This window comes from Tursiops truncatus, chromosome 4, assembly GCF_011762595.2.
Source record: "Tursiops truncatus isolate mTurTru1 chromosome 4, mTurTru1.mat.Y, whole genome shotgun sequence".
Taxonomy (NCBI): Eukaryota; Metazoa; Chordata; class Mammalia; order Artiodactyla; family Delphinidae; genus Tursiops; species Tursiops truncatus.
Window position 1 is genome coordinate 85,967,646 of NC_047037.1, and position 19,346 is coordinate 85,986,991.

General features: G+C 42.8%; 1 protein-coding gene across 8 annotated transcripts in view; it reads right to left on the reverse strand.

Moving 5' to 3' along the window:
• The window catches only part of PLCXD2 (phosphatidylinositol specific phospholipase C X domain containing 2), a 49,329-nt gene that overhangs the window by 13,477 nt on the left and 16,506 nt on the right, over positions 1-19,346 (reverse strand). For 4 of the 8 annotated variants that reach the window (XR_012331529.1, XR_012331530.1, XM_073804247.1 and 1 more), the window contains exons 2-3: positions 5,810-6,270; positions 263-504 (exon numbers count right to left, since the gene is read on the reverse strand). Coding sequence is in view for 6 of the 8 variants with exons in the window: in XM_073804247.1 (XP_073660348.1) it covers positions 263-504; positions 5,810-6,270 (703 nt within the window). In the remaining 2 variants the exon portion in view is untranslated. Of the gene's footprint in view, positions 1-262; positions 505-5,809; positions 6,271-6,536; positions 9,377-19,346 lie in introns of all 8 variants that reach the window. The other 4 variants (XM_073804250.1, XM_073804249.1, XM_073804251.1 and 1 more) reach the window with 4 other exon arrangements.

Consider the following 19,346-nt stretch of genomic DNA (forward strand, 5'->3'; position numbering starts at 1 on the left):
TTGTCTCCATATTGAAATGTAGAGGGTATTTATGTTATAATATGTACATTTTAACAGAGTGTTTAGAGATCCTTTGGCCACGGTTAATGCAAGACACCTCAAGTACACAACTTTTTCAAATATAAGGTTTTTGGGGTTTTGTTTTGTTATTTTAAATCTTCAAGGTATATGGTTTTACTGCTGTTTGCTGTTTATTCAGAAGAGAATCAAGATAAAAACTTTTTTTTTAACCCTCACTTGTGAAAAGGAAGCAAATTCTTACCTATGGACCAGCGTGTTCTTGAGGCCGCCAACCAGGCCCCGGGCGATGGTCTTCACTCTGGGCGTGAGGATCGCTTGAGACACATGGAAGGATCCGTGGGGAGAGCGCTCACTCAGCGTGGTCTCCAAGAAGAGGATGAGCTTGCGCACACTTGTGGTATTTGCCCAGGGCGCGGGGATCTTCTTTCCAGGCCATAGGAAGGGGTATTGCTTGTAGAAGGGACAGTGATAGAAGATGAGAACCTGAAACGTTCAGAACAAATAAAGGAGGGCAGTTCGTGAACAAGCTGAGTGTTAGCTCCCGGCTTTACACTGATGGATTGCTAGGAGGAAAGGCGCACAAATACAAACATACGTGGAAATTCAAAAATTTTTATATACATATATTTTTAGAAAAATTAATAAGCAAAGATTTAAGCACTTGCTATATGCCTGACTTGAAGTTTTTAACGTTTTGGGGGTCATGAACACCTTTGGAAGTATGGTAAACTCCTGAACCCCTTCTCAGATGGTTTTAAATGAATGTCTAAAATAAAATAGATAGGATTACAAAGAAAATCAATGAGATGGAAATATAGCTATCAACATAATAATTAAATCTGTAATAAATTAATTAATGTATGCACTTCATAATAAACTCATTAAATAAAAATATTTTGTTTTAAGTCTAATAAGTTCCATAATTTTGAGTAAATGATGAGTATACACAATATTTCAAGATATCTGCACTAAATGAATATCTGTGGTTTCTGTGGGGACAAAGTCATAGGGAGTTGCCGACACTGCCGACACTGCTCACACATCATCAGTGGTTATACGGATTTTCAGTTAGAGGTTAAAAGCCAGTATGTAGTGCTTTTCCCATCCAAATTCACAGACTTCTTAAATTCTACCCTAACCCACGCCCCTTGGGAACCTCTGGACCCCAGGTGGAGAACCTCAGCGGTTAGTCCTGTCTATAAGTTACGACTCCTATGCTCACGAAATTGACCCTTAGCTCTTGGGTTGAGATCAATACACTGAACTGAATTTGGGAGGATGTAGGTTTTCAGTTGCGCGTGCTGACTCTGAATGAAACTGCCCTTCCCGGGAGAGGGAGGGAGTGAGCTGTGTGAGGCAGGGAAGACTTCGAGTACCGGATGGGTCTCCAGTGGGACCTCTCAGGATGGTAGTGATTTTGCAAATAATTAGCGAGCCACATCCACCGCATTAATTAGTTTCTGAAGGCAGCAGAGAGACAGGGAATTGCTATTTCGATTGTCCCAATTCAGAGCTCTGATGCTTAGGTTTCCAGAAGTACTATGTTTTTTCTCCTCCCGGGTACCAGCGATTCTTCCCTGGAGGAATGTCCATTGTGTGTATTTACGCTCCGTGGACCACAATCCTCGAATAGCTGGCCTGACAGCATAATTCTCCTGGCACCCAAGGGCAAGAGCTCTGAATGTGTGTCTTGTTTCCGGGGTGCGTTTAGCCTAACTGCTCCTGAAGGCCTAGAGCTAGGGAGCACCAGGCTCAAAGCACTGAACAGGCTAGTTGTTCTTGCTGCTTTTAATGGCTTTGAGTAATGTCTGACTGCCCGCTAATGATGTTGGTGGTAAACACATGGGTTAATGAGGTTAATCACAGGCTCATCGTAAGCAGGTTGCCTGGGAGATTGGGGAAGATTTCCTGCTGGCGTTGTAACTGGCTAGTTTGGAAGGCTGGGGTCTCCAGCATCTGTAAGTGTGAAAAGCTGTGCTGTGAGATGGACTGTGGGCGAGGCGGGAGGCTGTGGGATCCTTCGACAGGGCCTGTCAGACCATTTCCCATGCTGCCTGGCCCCTGAGCAGAGGGTCAGGGGATGAAAGGAAAGCGCTGTTCTTCACTCAGTCTTGGAGAACGAGCAAAAAGGACACATTCTACAAAAGGGGCTTTATGGCTTTCCTCAAGAGCCTTCTCAAGTAATCTGATCCTAAAGGTTATAGGGGGAATTTCTGTTTACGGTAGGAGCTTGGCTTAGCAAACCAGCCCTCATTCTACAGAATTCTGGGGGGCAGTAAGTCTTGCCCAGTGCCTGTGTTTTGCATCTGACTCCCGACCTCGCTCTGCTGTATTTTCTGTCTGAGATATTCTTCCCTCCAGCTCAGCAATTCATATGCAGGTTTTCTCTCGAGACTCAGATTTAAAATCTCATTTCCTTTAAGAATTATTCTTTAATTGACCTCTTCTTATTTTGATCATTCTTTTACAGGGGCCCCTGGGATGCAGATTTATACTACGTACTAGTTTTCAATTGATGGATTACAAAACCCTTTTTTTCATACAGCACGTTTGAGGCAGTTTTGCCTTGTAATTGTATGTTATCAGTTGTCTTATAGTCCACTAGCAGCACATATTCTTACCTTCTCATTAAGATTCTAAATACTGCCAAGTTGTAGATGAAATCTTCCAATTCACTGTACCCTCAAAACTCATAACCGCTAATATACCCATACATACCTGTGAGCTGTGATATAACTGCATGTTGAGTACATGAAATGTGACTGAATGGTGGTACACTTTTTTCTATCAAACTGAAGTAATAAAATACTCTGGGGGTTACATGCAAGGCAGTTCATTATATAATGAATATTTAAAGTTTAACCACCAGTATGGCACTGGCCCAGCAGGGGGCAGATGATTGAGAGCTCTGTTGGAGATCTCTTTAGCTTTTAAGAAGAGGTTTAGCAGGGAAACCTCTGGGAAAGGAAGGGGAGCAGGGAAATCCTGGAATTCAAATTGATGACATGCTCCCTTTTTCTGACACATCATCACAGTCTCTTTCCTTCATAATTTTAGGGGTATTGGTTGTTGAATGACACAGATTAGCCCATACTTAAAAACTATAACAGATCTTTACTGTTCTGCTAGAAATTCACTGTCCACATGATTCATTATTCCTGAAATTACCTGTTTCTCTTGCAAATTTCTAAATGATTTAGTATGCAATGTGGCAGCCCATCCAGAATACTATCTGTGCATAAAATTACAAAACTATAACAGATACCTGTTTATAAATTTAGCTGGACTCAAATTTAACCTTACCTGAATCCTCGTATTCAAAAGCCCTCTCACGGATCTTCCCTGTCTCCCATTCTGCTAACCCTCTGAGACCTTCTGATAATAGGGCTCTTGAATAAGGAGAAAGTGTTTTTATTAGCATCGTCTATGACACTAGTTGTGAAGATCACCAAGATGTGTGAACAGCCCTGGGGGAGCATTGAAGGCTGTGGGAACTCGTAGAGCCCAACAGCCTGTGACTGAGTCCTGGCCCTTGTGGCTCACTGACAATGTTCTCTTGGGCAAGGTGCTTAATTGCTCCCTGCCTCAGTTTTCTCATCTGGAAAATGAGGATAATAATGACAGCCTATGTCATAGTGTTGTTGAGAGGATTAAATGAGTTAATCCCTGTACTTAGTACATTGTAAAGGCTCAATAAATGTGTTATTGCTCTTGTTACTAGTATTATTTAGCATTGTAAGAGAGAGATTCCACTGGGGAAAAATCTGTCCAAATTTTTTTTTTTTTTTTTTTTGCGGTACGCGGGCCTCTCACTGTCGTGGCCTCTCCCGTTGCGGAGCACAGGCTCCGGACGCGCAGGCTCAGCGGCTATGGCTCACGGGCCCAGCCGCTCCGCAGCATGTGGGATCTTCCCGGACCAGGGCACGAACCCGTGTCCCCTGCATCGGCAGGCGGACTCCCAACCACTGCGCCACCAGGGAAGCCCAAATCTCTCCAAATTTGACCTGTGAGTCTGAATAGATATAAACTTAGGTTTAGGGGAGAGGTGTGATAAATATTTGGCAAAATATCACTTACAAAAGTTTTAGTGAAGAAAAATAGCTTAGATAAAACTTAACGGATACTAAGAGTTAACCCATTAGTCTTCATAGATTCAAAGACCTTCAGCACTTTCACGGGTGTGCAAAACCACCTGGTGTTTCCCTGGTTGTTTCCTGGTGTTTACTCAGGCCGAGCCTGGGAGTCATCCTGTAATCCTCACATCCCAACAGTTAGGAAACGCTATTAGGTCTAACTTCTGGTAGATTCCAAATCTGACCACTTCCCACTACTCTCCTCACTGGTTTCTGTACTTCCCTTCTGTCTTTCCAGGGCTCTTCCTAGTAACCAGAGGGACACCATCAAAACTTAAGTCAGGCCACAACACCCTGTGCTCAGAACCCTCCCAGAACCTTCCTCACTCAGAGTAAAAACCAAGTCCTTTCAGTGCCTTCAAGGGCCCCCTGATCAACCATTATCTCTCTGACCTCGTCCGCTGCTCTGCTCTCCAGTCCCGTGGCCCCTGCTTTTCCTCAACCATGTCAGGGACCCTCCTGCTTTGGGGCTCTGCTCTGACTGGTTCCTCTGCTGGGAAAGCTCTTCCCCCAATAGATTCACTCCCTCAAATGTCATCTTTTCAATGAGGGCTACCCTGATCAACACATTTAAAACTGTGACCAACCCTCCAACCCATAGATCCCCGGTTCCCCCTTACTGTGCCTGGCTTTCTTTTTCCATTGCTTATTACCTTCTAACATTCTCTATACTGTATTTATCATGTTTATTATCTATGATCTATCTCCGTCCACCTGAATGAAATCTCCATTAGGGCAAGGATCTTTGTTTTATTTACTGATTTATCCCAAGTGCTTAGAATGGAGCTCGGCACGTACTTAGTGTTCACCATACATTTGCAAAGGAATAATCTTTAATTGCTTTCTAATTAAAAGCTCTTCCCTCAGTTCAAAAATCACTGCCTCTTTAAGATGCTTTGGTTAATGCATCTATGAGTAAGGGAGCAACTGTGAATGAAAGGTACTTTTTTGCTTTTTCTTTTTTAAAGAGAGTCTAAATTGGAGGCTGACCATTCCTGAAGCTCTCCTCTCTCACTACCCACCATCCTCTGGGACCAGAACAGAATATATCTGAGGCCCGCGCTCCTTTTCCTGAGTCTGTCCTTCCTGGGTCTGGGTTTGGGGCTCTTCTCAACTTAGGGATGCTCCTCTAGCCTTGATCTCTTTGCGGGTTCTTCCTTCCTTAACTGTCTTCCCCGCTGACCCAAACTCTGTGGAGATGGCCTTTCAAAATGTTAACTAACACCTCTGAGACGAATCACTTCACGTGCCTTTGTCAGCTAATGCTATCAAACAATATTTGGCAGGGATTATCTGATATTGAGTTGAAGACAGGATGGGACAGATGATCCCTAAGGGGAACTAGGAGTGTGAAAACAGATACAATGGGAGACAGAAAAATGGTAATGGCCAACTGGTCCTATTTCACAACTCTGCCTTGGGCTGGTTCTGGCCAGGCCATTGCCAAACAAGTTAATCCCAGTTCAGCTGTGCCCAGGGGAGCCCTTGGAGTCCTCTTAGAGCCCATGAACTGGTGTGCAGATCTTTATCATCCCAAACAATCTATGCCTTCTGACCCAAGAGCCCTGGAGTGAGCTGCCTTAGAGCTGGTGACACAGAAAAAGCAGAAAGAGTTCCGTTGTTGCCCTTGGAAGCTAATCTCTGTTCCCTCCTACCTGGCTCTTCTTCTCCCACAGCGTCTGGAGCGTCATACTCTCCACACTGCAGGCTGAGCACAGCTTGTTCCCAAAGGCCTCCTGGATCCGGAGAATCAGGCGTTTGTGATGGGCCTCGTCCATGGCATAGAAGTGGTTGAAATCCAGGAAGACAATCTCTTGGGGGTGCTGTGTGAGGAACGAGTCAATCTCCATCAGCCCATCCCAGACCCTGATGCCAAAAAGCCCGTGAATGAAGTAGATTTCCTGGTCGGCATCCCCTGGCTTGGAAGACACACGCAGGTCGAAGTAGCGGATCCCAGCGTCCAGCTGTTCTCGGAATGTCAGGTTCTGAGTCACAGACCATTTCTTCATGAGCTTCTTTACCAAGGAGATCCTGGCGAGGCGTTTGATAGCTGGGGTTTGGTCAGGCCCCACTGGGGACTTTTCGTCTACCCAGTAACTGAATGAATCATGGGAGCCTATACGAAGCAATAAATGTGAGGAGAGGGGTTGAGACTGGAGCTGGGACAGATAATCCAATTGATAAGAAAACAACAACAAAAATTTAGAACCAAGCACACATGCAGAATATTGTGAACAAATACTTGCAAAAATTTTCAAGCTTGCTAGGGATGAAATAAACACAAATAAGAGTAACATAGTCTTATTAGCAGCTTGTCAAGCCTGCGGTAAAACTATAATTTCATACATTGCTGGTATAAGGTATTGATTAATTAATAAATACCTTTTTTTTTTCTTTTTTTGTGGTACGCGGGCCTCTCACTGTTATGGCCTCTCCCGTTGCGGAGCACAGGCTCCGGACGCGCAGGCTCAGCAGCCATGGCTCACGGGCCCAGTTGCTCCGCGGCACGTGGGATCTTCCCAGACCGGGGCACGAACCCATGTCCCCTGCATCGGCAGGCGGACTCTCACCACTGCGCCACCAGAGAAGCCCACGTCCCTCTTTTTGAATAAGCCAAATCTGCTATTAAATGATCAAATGCATGTTGTATTTCTCTTCCTTAAAGAGGGTAGGGATCCTCCTAGACACTGAGATGATCTTATTGTTATAAAGTCTAAGTGACCACGAGAGACACATTTCTAACTATAGTGAGAAAATACTTCAGCAGTAACTTAAGTAAAAATTATCTTTAACAAATATCTTTTGTTTTGTCATTGGTTTCTATCTGGTGTCAACCATTATTATTTGGTTGGCTTGGTGACTGGCCCTGACCCTGGGGGGCTCCACACAGGTGGCTGCACTTTGCAAGCAAAACCTAGGAGGAAAGTGTCATGTTCTGACACTACCAACCTTGTTCTTAATCACTACCACCCACACCAGAATCAAAATTCTTATATTCATATAGAATACTCTTGACTGTCACCAGTTATCCTTTTTACTAAATTGTAGAGTAGGCATTTCATACATAATATAGGATTTTACACAACTCTACTGTTTCATGTTTTATTATTTCCATTTTCTTGAAAATAAATCATTCTGGGAATGGCTTTACTGTTCTATCCTCTCAGAAATAAAGCAAAAAAAAAAAAAAGGTGGCAAGCGATGCTTTATTTTTATGTAGTCTCTACAACATGGAGGGTATTCAGTAACTATTAAGAAAAAGCATAGTTATCAATCCTTAGGCAAAATGAATTTTGCCAGCAAGAGAATTACTAGCATATTTAAGGTAAAAAAAAAAAAATTGCTGTTACTAATAGAAATGTGGGGCAAGTCCCCCTGGAGCTTCCATACTGGTTGTCTCTGCTAATAAGACTCACTGGATACTTGCCGAATGTTCTGCTTCCTCGGGCTGCACAGAAATAGGAGATCTTCATACCTCCTCATCAAGAGATTTATTACGAATACATTATGTATAGATGGAGAACAGCCAGTTCTCTCTTCTTTTTAGATTTTATCAGCAGCCCAGCTGTTCGGGATTGAGTGTGTAATATAGTGTGAGTTCCGCATAATACTTAATTCTTCTTTGGGTATCAGGGAATAGGCATTATCCAAGCATGGAGGAGAGCAAATCCTCTCTGGTATTCTCTTGTTGGTGCTGAGTCCAGTTTCATGTCCAGAGGGAGATATGCTAACAACCTCTGAGGCTTTTCTCTGTGTCTGAGGATTCTGCGGCACTGTGACAGCGATGGGCCCCCAGGGACCATTTCTGAATACACAGGGTACCCAGCCCATCCCACAGAAGAGGGAGGGTGTGCACGTTCCCTGGGAACCGGGAGTCCCTCTTTCTCTCTTTCCTCCCTTTTCCATTCTGGGTGCCCAGCACTGCCCACTTCCGACCCCTTGATAGGAAGAGACAGGACAAGGGAACAGGCCATCTGCTGACTGGTTTACAGCAGTTGTCCTACCGAGGCCTCCAGCAGTCAAAGCCAGCACTCACTCATTAACCACTGTCAATACTTTTGCCTTTCTACTTACTTTTTTCCAGGAAGTGTTTGGCCTCACTCACATAGAGTGAGGGAATAACATTCAGGTACTTAAGTGCATTTAACTATTTCCTTTTCAAAAAACTGGATAAAAATGCCCCAACCCTCACCAGAATATTTACAAGTTATACAATGTGCAAATAATACTTATAAAAAGAAAATCCTAATATTTTGCACTCCAGATTTATTATAAAGTTTCCTCTTCTCCCTACACCTGAAAGAAGTTATTTCACTCTTTAAAGATTGTCTTTAGGGCTACTTCTCCCCCTCTGCCCTGGGATGTATGGGTTAAATTCACACATTTCCCCCAGAAGAGGTGGAAAAACCCCTGCTCCATTGGTCCTTGCCTTGTTCTCGAAGAGAACTGCTGTGTGGAGTTGGTAGGGATCTCTGCTCCATGAGTTCTGGCTTGTTTTATGATAAGGTTAGAAAATAGTTTAGAACCTCACCCTGCTGTGATTTCTGCCACGGGAAGTGTTTTTGCTGCTACTGCCTGGGAGCGCCTGTGCATCTTCACTCATCCTCTCCATGGCCCTTTTATCACTGTCTAAAATAGATTTAAGTGGTCCTCTTTATCTTAAGAACAAAACAAAGCACTTTCCATTACACGCCTTACCCCTTCAAGTGACTATCTTCTCTTTCTTCCCAGTTGTTGAATTCTTGAAAAAGAGGCCAGTCGTGTGGCCTTTGTCTCCCCTGATCTACTCCCTCCTTCCAGTCGGAGGCCACCTCCTATCCTTCTATTGCTACTTTTGATCCTTATAACCTTGGAATCAACAACTCCAAGTGGCTTTATTCTTCTTAGCTTCTCTGAGGGTCTGCTAAGTCAGCCCTTTTCTGGAACCTTCCATTCCCTTGTGATCCACGATGCACACTTTTGGGTGTTCCTATCCTGTTACCTCTCTCCTTTGGCCTCCTTTGCTGGCTCCTCTCCCTCCTTCTTGTTCCCCAGTTTAAACGTTTTCCAAGGGTCTTTATTCCTTCCTTCTCCCACCCTCAGAGATTTCATCCACTTCCCAAGTTTTTACCACAGCACCATTATGCAGACGACACCAAAAGTTTCATTTCTAGCTCAGACTCTTCTAAGTTCCAAAGTTACGTTTCCAACTTCTCCTGTGGTCTTCCATCCACGCCTGCCTGCTGACACAACAAATTACAGATTTTCAAAGTCCAGCTACTCATGCTGTCCCTCTCACCCCTACAAAGTGCCTCTCTTGAAGTTCTGCTCAGTTACTCAGACTTGAAACCTCGGATTCTAATTAAATTCTTCCCTCTCCCTCACCCACTTCATCCAACCAGGTACTAAATCTTTGCATTTGACTTTTACAACAGACATCAAACATGTCTCTTCCTTTAACCTTCACCTGCCACCCTCCTCATTACCAGTCCTTTAATCAGGACCAAAACAACCCTAACTTGTCCTTTCAGTCCAGCCTCTCTCCAATTTGTTCATATTGGAAAGTCAATCATCTCAAGATACAGATCAGGTTCAAACTCTGGACACTGGGGTTTAGGACTCTCCTCAATACCGCTCCAATGTATTATTTCAGTCTCAGCCCTCACCAGGCCCCTTCCTGGACTCTATGCACTTACTTTTGCTGACAGCTTCCATAAAATATTCTCTTACCCCAACTCTGTCTACCAGCGTTTATAACCCATATTGGGCAAGCTGCCTACTCTATGTCTCAGTTTTTTAAGCTGTAAAATGGGCATGATGGTATCGATTGTCACAAAAACTGTTGTGAACATTGGAATGCATGCAAAGTGCCTGGAACAATGCTGATACATACTAAGTGCTGAACTATTGTTTTTGTTATTATAAGTCATTCTCTGTTAGCTGGAAACTAGAGGGAAGAAGGGGTGATGAACTAAAATTCCTTATCTTAAATACTTAGGGTCTGGAAGATTTTCTTTCCTGTGCCTGAAGCACTGTTCCTCTCCATCTCCATCTTATTGGCTGACATGGAGATGACAGCTTAGCCTCTACTTTGTTGACCAGTAGCTGTCACTCACTCTCTTGGTCACAGCCTAAGCTTTGTCATCGCCCACTTCTAAAATCACAAAATGCAATATCCTCCTTTCTGATCACAACTTACTTTCTTCTGCCTCATTGTGACTTGACTTCTATTCCCCCTAATCTGAGAGCCCAGAGTTGGCTCCACTTCATCCTTTAGCTACAGCCAAGGTTGTTACTTGCCACTTTTACCTGCAGAATTATTCATTATAACCATCCAGAAGCTGTAAGGATCACCGTTGAGGCACTCGTCTGTCTCTACATGCAGATTGTGTGCACAAGCCCAGAATGCACATGGAAATATTAACGTGATATTTTTTAACAAACTTTTTGCCTAATAACAAATGTTCTACTTCTCTAATATTTCTCTTTTATAGAGTGGACTAAATAAGGTTTTAGAGAATAATAGTCATCAAATATTGGATGACTATTTTCAGACTTTTCTGGGTAGGGAACTTTTGTTGTCATCTCAAGAATATTCCATACAGAGGAGGAAATATAGACATACAGGCCTCTCCTTAATGTTCTACACTCCATGGATTGATATCATCCCTAATTTTAGCCCTACAAAGGTAAGGTTTTTTTCCTCCAATTTTTTTTTTTTTTTTTTTTTTTTTTTGCGGTACGCGGGCCTCTCACTGTTGTGGCCTCTCCCGTTGCGGAGCACAGGCTCCAGACGCGCAGGCTCAGCGGCCATGGCTCACGGGCCCAGCCGCTCCGCGGCATGTGGGATCCTCCCGGACCGGGGCACGAACCCGTGTCCCCTGCATCGGCAGGTGGACTCTCAACCACTGCGCCACCAGGGAAGCCCTCTTCCAATTTTTGAAAACTGTTTTTTCTGCAATCCTTTCATTTTCACAATTACCACTCTTGTCTCTTCCTGTTTCTTTATACAATCAAAAGGCATTAAAATGTCTCTATTTCCTCTCTTTATGTATACAAAACCCTGGATAATGTATGTGAAAGCATTTTGTAATCTAAAGCAGTAATTCTCAACCTTGAATGCACATCAGAATCCCCTGGGGGAGCTTTTAAAAAACACCAGTGCCCAAGATCCCACCCAAGACCCATGGAGTCAGAATCTCTCTGGAGCGGGAGTTGAGAATAAAAAACTTGAAAAGCTCGCCTGATGATTCTATCAGACACCCAGGCTTGACATTCACTGCCATAAATGTAAGATGATCCTTTGCTGACAAGCTCTCTGACTTCCGGGGATCAATTTCTCTGGTTGGTCTTCTACTACTTTCAAATCTTCAAATAATAATCTGGTGCACTGCCTTTCCCATATCTGGGTAGAAGCTCTCTTTACCATCCTTTGTGTTCTAGGAATGCCTCCTGCTCTTTGACCAGCTGAATAATCACCACTTCTTTGTAGAGAAGAAAAATATTGGGGCGCCTTGCTTCTTTATCATGCCTTCTAGTAAGTAATTAGATGAGGATCTGTAAGTTTAATTAGAGCATTTCAGACGTGCACTGGGTCACAGAGTTCAGAATAAAGTCACTGAGGCAGCAAAATCACAAGGAAAGAGATATTTGAATGAGAAAAGGTTAGCAGGATGTCTATCCAGTGTTAGGGGTATTTCCTCCTAGGCAGCATTAGGTTACAAGATAATCGAAGGGACCAAGTAGGAGAAAATGAGCCGCTTTGTGAGGACTGGGGACAGCCAGTTGGCTCCTTATCTGGAACGCCAATTGCTGCTTGACTCTTTCTTAGGTTTGCTATTTGGGAGTTAGGAGACCTCAAGTGAGCACACAACAGTTTTTAGTTAAGGCACTTTCATTATCCATTTCTCGCAATTTGGAACAGTAGCCATTTTTCTGAACTCAATTAAAAAGAGTTTAAAGCAAGCTTCTTGGGAAGCTGGTCTCTAAATAAAACTAAGAGAATTCAAATCACACACCCTGAAGTGATACACGTCATCACAACACAATGGCATTTCAGATTATGAGGTGACTATACGTAGAGCCACGAGGGAAGAATGAGACAAGAGTTAAGTGAAGAATGTTAGAAAGAGAAAATCTTCTTTATCACACCTCTGGGTGGCATCCGGGGAGGTGGGGATGGTGACCCAGGTCAAAGAACGCCTGACCTCCACTTGTCAAAGCAGGACTTGAGGGAAACAGCCTCCCAAGGAAAACCCTGTATCCCTGGAAATGTCCACTGACAGCACAGTGTGACAGGCACAGTGCTAGGCCCGATGCTACATACAGGAGGAGGCTGGAATCCTCCTCGGGACTCGCTGCCTAGCAGAGGAGACCCAAACCCCATCCTGCAACCAGTGGTTTAACAGAAATACATGCCAGAAAGTAGGGGCAATTAATTCCATCCAGGGGTTTCAAAACTTTCATTTAAAGGTCAATTTGTATCTCTGTTTCAGGGATAAGAGAGAACATAAAGAAACGAAGTCGCTCAATATTCTGTGATAACCTAACTGGGAAAAGGATTTGATAAAGAATAGAAACATGTATATGTATAACTGAATCACTTTGCTGTACACCTGAAACTAACACAACATTGTAAATCAACTCTGCTCCAATATTAAATAAAATTATTTTTTTTAAAAAAAGAACGCCTGACCTCATAGATTTAAGAAAATCTCTTCTCCTCACTTCCCTCAGGTACCACCCTGCCCTTGGTGGGCCCTTTAACCTTGAAGCCCATTAACCCCTCCAAGTCTGTTCACTGAAGGCCACCCTCCCACCCTGTGTTTACTCACACCATTCAATGTATCGGTGCCTCTAGGCCACGTATTCTCAACTGGGTGACTCCGCCCCAAGGGAACAAAAAATTGGTTCTTGGGGGAATGAAAAAATCTTACTCTTTTTATGTTCAAGGTATAAAGAGAGTACCTAAACAGATATACCATACAGTGTATCTGTGGTATTAAAATTTCATCACTGCGGGGGTGGGGATAGTGAGAAGGAGTGGCATAGAAATAGCTAAAAAGACTCCTTAGTTTGGCCACAGAGGAAAAAAGGCTGAGAAATATCACTCCAGACTGAGCTCCCTGGTAGCCAAATGGACAGCTGACGTGTCTGGGTTGGATCTCTGACCCTGCATCTCTTTTATCCTTAACTGGCATGTCTGTCAATGCCACCAGTGACTGTTTCCCACTGGACGCCATCCATAAGGTGAGTCGGTATTGGAGGGTTCTGTTCTCATCCCCTGCCCCTAGAACACTAACGGGTTGAGAGCCAGTTAATTTTTAAATATTCCTACCAGGCTTCTCCAGGCCCAGCAAGTCATTTCTCCACCTACATAGCCCTGAAGGACCCAGAGTTGTAGTGTACAAGATGCCAGTTTAGCAAGAAGAGATTTACCAATGGTAAGTCCTGAGCCCTGGCTTGATGAAACACTGTAGCTCCGGATAAGCTACATGGAGAGTTCCCACAATGGTTAAGAGCATGGCATCTGGTGCCAGGCTACCTAGATACATACTCCTGGCTGCGCTGCTTACTAGCTAAGTGACTGAAATGCGGTGCCTCAGTTTCTCACCTGTCAACAGGGGACAACAATAGTACCAACATCAATGGTTTGTGGTGAAGGTTAAGTGATTCACTTAGGTAAGCATTCAGAAGAGTCCTTGGCCAACAGAATGAACTCAAACATATTATTAGTATTATTTCATTATTAAGGAATTTGTGTTATCTTCTACTTGAATGACACAACCTGAGAAACAAATAATTCTAGTTTTTAAATAATGTTGTGAAACCTCATTAAACATTCATATTCAGGGATCTGCTGTGGCAGTTAACTGAGAAAAAGGAAGTTTGCAGCTTAAGGGATTTATTTTCGGTTTCATCCAGAATTAACATCAAAAGGAATAAATTAAAATCACAGTATTATGTAGGCTAAGTATAAATTGGCACTAAAAGTATAATTATAAACAATCTCTAGTCTGCTCCTGTGTCAATAACAGGAATAAATAAATTCAGTGACTACGACGCAATTTGAAAATATGGGAGAGAAAGTTCCAAGGATATTCTTGAACTTTTTACTTTTAACATCATAGAATTAGACATCCACAAGTGATTTCTATAGAAAAACAAACACAAAAAAACCAAATCCAATCTATCGCTAAAGGCATGTTGGATATCTGATTTTTGGAGAAGGAAAACCTATAATCCATTATTTGAAATGGAAAGAAACAGTAATACTTCCCCAACTCTTCAAAAAACCCTATCAGTTTTCATAAATACCAGTAAAACACTCAAACACTTATATAACCATCCACAACAAATCTTTCTATAATAGAAAGCATTAAAACACCAAACACCAGAGTCTTCCTGAAGCTTTCTTCAGTATTCCGAAGTCATACTTTCAGAAGTTTTTTTCTGTATTTCTTGCACATTTAAAATACTAGTGCACAGTTCTTAAGGACGTGAGCATGACCGCTTTATGTCAGATCATCTCCCTCAACATTCTTTATCACTTTGTTTTTTCTTTGCAAGTATGGGCTTTTCAGGCCTCTTGGGTTCACGGATTTTATTCAAAGCCTTTTCACTTTCTTAGACGACATTTCTACTCAGTAATGTGGCAAGTTGAGAGCACTAATGTACAATTGAGCCTATTGAGAGAGCAGCTGGGCCATGGGTGTGACACATTTCTCCATCTCCTGGCCTGGATGTACCTGCAACTTGAATGTTTTTGCTAGCCCACACGTGTGAATTTGCTATGAGATATTTTTCATTCAGGAAGTGAATTCCAGGTAAAACAAATCTTATTATAAGTTGTTATAGCAAATGTTTAAATAGCAAAACTTCATAGTAGGGATACCTATAGAGGTGTTTGGAACTAATGTCTCTCAGTCGCCAAAGCATTTGTGTGCACGTTGATGTGTATATGTTGACACTAGAGTGGTCCGTCTGAAATGAAATCCAGGTAAAACTTATATTCAGAAGGAAAAAAAAACATGCTTCATTTACTTGGAAAAGTATATTTAAAAGGATTGAAAAAAATTCACTATTTCACAGAAGTATTTTTACTAATAAAAATAAAGATGTTCTAATAGACATAATCATCATTCTGCAAAATTTCTTTTAAAGACAATTATTATTTTGAGCTTATTTTTAAAAGAGCCATCTAAACTCCAGATTTTTATCAGCACTTCATCATACTACTGCTGTCAAAATTAAGATGGTCCGGCTCATTGCAGGCTAGGTCTTAAAACATATACTGAATGTGCATGCATTTTCTGTTAGGAATAGTCAACGTGTTCAGTTAGGGCTTGTTTATTTTATCTCAGTTTGAACTTTAGGTCATATGATTTGTAATTTCATACTCTATCTCTGATTATTAGCCTATACCATACCAGGTGAGGCCAGAATAATGCAGGCAGCTTGCAAGAAAACAGGTGCAGCCGTTTTGCCAGTTACCCAGTGGAGCTGATGCTGCCTAAAATGGTACTGAATGTCCAATTTATTTTTCTAAATTCATGTAAAATATACATAGCAAAAAATTATTCTGGGAAAATGAATAAGATCTTAGCTGCAAAAACTACAGTGAGAGGATATTAAAGATGCCCAAACACAAAAGACCAAAAATCTTGCTTATACTCTATCTTAATGAAGCTAGGTCATTCAGATAACCAGAAGGTGTCTGGGCTGGAATAAAGGGTCAACTAGATCAAATGATGGTCAGTGCAAACAGCAGAAGAGAGAGCAGTATCAGGCTTTATAAAGAGAGAGAAAAGATAAGTGTTCAAGCCAAAGAAAGACAGTAATGTTCTCCCATCTCCAAAGGAGGAAAAGAAGAGAGAACAGCCCTCAGGTGGAGTTGGGAGCAGAAACCGAGAGGTCTAGCTGAACAACAGCTCTTCCTCATACTGTCCATCCACCTTGGAGAGTTCTGGGAGATAGCCTGGTGATGTATTAATCCATTTTAAAAGGTTGAATTTTTCTGAAAAAATAAGAGGATTTTATGCCTTGATTTACACAGAGCCCAGAAGATTCTATCTTCATATAATTTCTAAGAAATCTTTCAAAAGTATTTCTTAGAAGATGAGCTTAAAAGTGAGGTTTGGGCCCTCAAACCCACTGTCTCACTAAAAGTGTTTGCATTTTAATGAACCTGTGATTTTTAAGAAATTAAAAAAATTTTTTTTCAAAAGTTCTAAAACTAAGGCAATCAAAACATTCCCACTCAAGATCATTTGAACAAGAAGTCAGGATATTCTTCTAAGGTTTGGAGAGACCACTACTCTCAGACTCAAATGGTGACAGGGAATATACAGGGACACCTCTCTGGCCCTTCAGAGAGCATGGGTCCAGCTGGACTCCAAATGCCCTGCTGCTTGGCTCTCACTTCCCGAGGAGGCTGTCACCAGCTCCTCTCCCTCCCCGGCATCTTCCTGCCTCGTGACAGCAGCTCTGGCAGCACCGTGGGCTTCCAGGGAGAGCTATGTTGAGGGGCACAGTATCAGAGTGGTGGCTGAAGGGACCATCAACAAGGGATGTAAAAGTATCACTGGGATAATCTGCAAACTTGGTGCCAGTTGATGTAGGTTTTCACCAGTGACTCCTTACAAAATGGGCAGGATGTTTAAAGAAAAAAGAGAGAGAGAGAGATCTCTCTTTAAGGCACATAGTAAACTCTTTATCTTAAATATGAACATGTGATAAGGATAAAAAAGTCATTTTCAGTTCATGCAGAGAGAAAACTGGTAAGTGTGGCATCTTTTGTTTGCTCGGCACAAATGAAATATTCATCTCTGGCGTTAATGGCTTTTGACATACTTGCAGCAGTATTAAGCAGTGGGTGCGGGTGTGCAAGTCTGCAGACAGAAGCTTGGAAGGACCTAAACTGATCTGCCGAGAAAGGGGAGGGAGCTTGAGAGGCCAGGAGGAGAAGGGGAGAGAAGGAGGGAATCCTAGGTCAGCAGGGCTGAGGAGAGAGAACTGGGAGAGGAGATAACCTAATGCGGAGTTTTCAAAGATGTAAAATTTCACCTCAACATTTCTCTATAAATCACGAATACATATTCTTTAAGTGACAGTGTGAGGGGTGCCATGATATTAACCTGTCTAGAGCAAACACACGTCCTGCCCATCCCAGTTTTCAGGCCCCTCACACCAGGGGGTTCTCCTCTGCCAGACCGTCCCTCCTTGCCTCAACTTGCCCAGTGCCTGGCCCAGAGGGGCAGACCTCGATTGGGAGCGGAGTGGTGTCACATAAAGATGAGGGGAAGGTGGAAACGTACAAGAGGAGGCTTCCCTCTGGTTGAGATGGACTTCCTTCATGAAAAATCTTTTTCATGGTATGCTGGCGTTAAAACTGGAACACAGGAAGGGTAAGCTGGGACGAAGTGAGAGAGTGGCATGGACATATATACACTACCAAACGTAAAATAGATAGCTAGTGGGAAGCAGCCGCATAGCACAGGGAGATCAGCTCGGTGCTTTGTGACCACCTAGAGGGGTGGGATAGCGAGGATGGGAGGGAGAGGCAAGAGGGAAGAGATATGGGGATATATGTATATATACAGCTGATTCACTTTGTTATAAAACAGAGACTAACGCACCATTGTAAAGCAATTATACTCCAATAAAGATGTTAAAAAAAAACAAAACTGGAACACAAGGGCTAGTATATAAGCATCGATAAACAAGACACAGAGATGTTTAGGGACATTCTAAGGAGAAAAACCATGCGTAAAAAGACAAAAGCGTAAAGTAGAAAATGAGTTGAACATCAGAAACTGTTTCACAAATGCTATCGAGGTAACTACAGCAGCTACAAAATGTATTGTTCAGTTAATCCACACAAATAGGAGACTTTCAAGTATGAGTCGGGATATCTTTTCACTCTTTGACTGATGATTGATGTCCACAAAGGGAGCACAGCGCGGCCAGCGGCGGTCTACGGCTATGGCACTGCCGCGTGCGCATGCGCCGCCGAACAGGGGGCACGCTGCCGGCGCCAAGAGGTTCCAGCTCTGCTCCTCCGCAACCACACGAGGGCCCGAGGATGAACTTTCCATCAATAATAAATTCCCCGGCCTCATGTGCTATATTTGTCTTATGTGAAGTAACAGATTCCCCAAAAGGATGAGCGAGGCGAGCAAACTGACCAGCCTTTTTTTAATCTGCTCTTGCGGTGCGATAAACCTCCCAGAGATTGTGGTATCTAGGATAAGTATGTGGATGACAGTGTCCAATCCAAGCTTTCCTTTCCTTTTCCCTGGTTGGGTGAAAACAAAGAGAGGGGCACAGGTGAGGGGTTCCTTTCGCCCCTACCCGCTTCCCGCTTACACACTATTGAACTGTCTTCCTCAACTCTCCAATGAGCTAGTGGAAGAAAGATACAATCACCAGACTCCACACTTCCACTGACATTTAAAGGTCAAGTCTCCTTGTATTGTACATAATGATATCTCCCTCCCACATGTGTGAAAAGGACGGCTGTGAGAATTACTGGAGGGAGGAGGGAACCTTTGAAAGTTCACTGGGGCAAAAGGACTCGATTTAGTGGCATTTTGCCGGAACACTTAAGCTGAGGTAGCTTGTTTCATAAAATAAAAAGTTTAAGGAAAATGAAAATCAAAGAATGAATTCATCCAGCTATTGTTTTTCACCTCTGTTCTTTACTTATTTTAATATGGTTACCCTCTCAATAAATAAAGACTTCTTAAAGAACTGGACCAATGCCCTAAACAAGATCCGGTTTTCAAACTTTATCTTTCAGAGCAGAGATTTTTTTTTGACTGCTGGGCCCTTAGTGCCAAAGACCAGGTGTTACCTCTGAAAGAGATTCCATCTGTGGGAAAGCCATTAGGCCTAGCTCTGTTTAAACTTCCCCATCTAAAGGAAGAATTTATTTTGGAAGAATCACATATTTAGCATGTTATTCCTTTAAAAATGTACTTCCTCTGCCCCCAGAGCTCATGGAAACCTCTTCATCCAAGAGCTAAAAGCATCCCAAGGACATTCTGTTCACTCCACAGCGTTCTCACTTCAGTTCCTTCATTGTGAACTTGCTGGTGATCCCTCACGTCCGAAAATAACTAATTTCAATTTATTGTTTATTGTTTACCAAATGTCAGGCTGGGCTGACTTACATGATTGCATTTGATCTCTGCCAGTCCTGCAGGGCAGTGA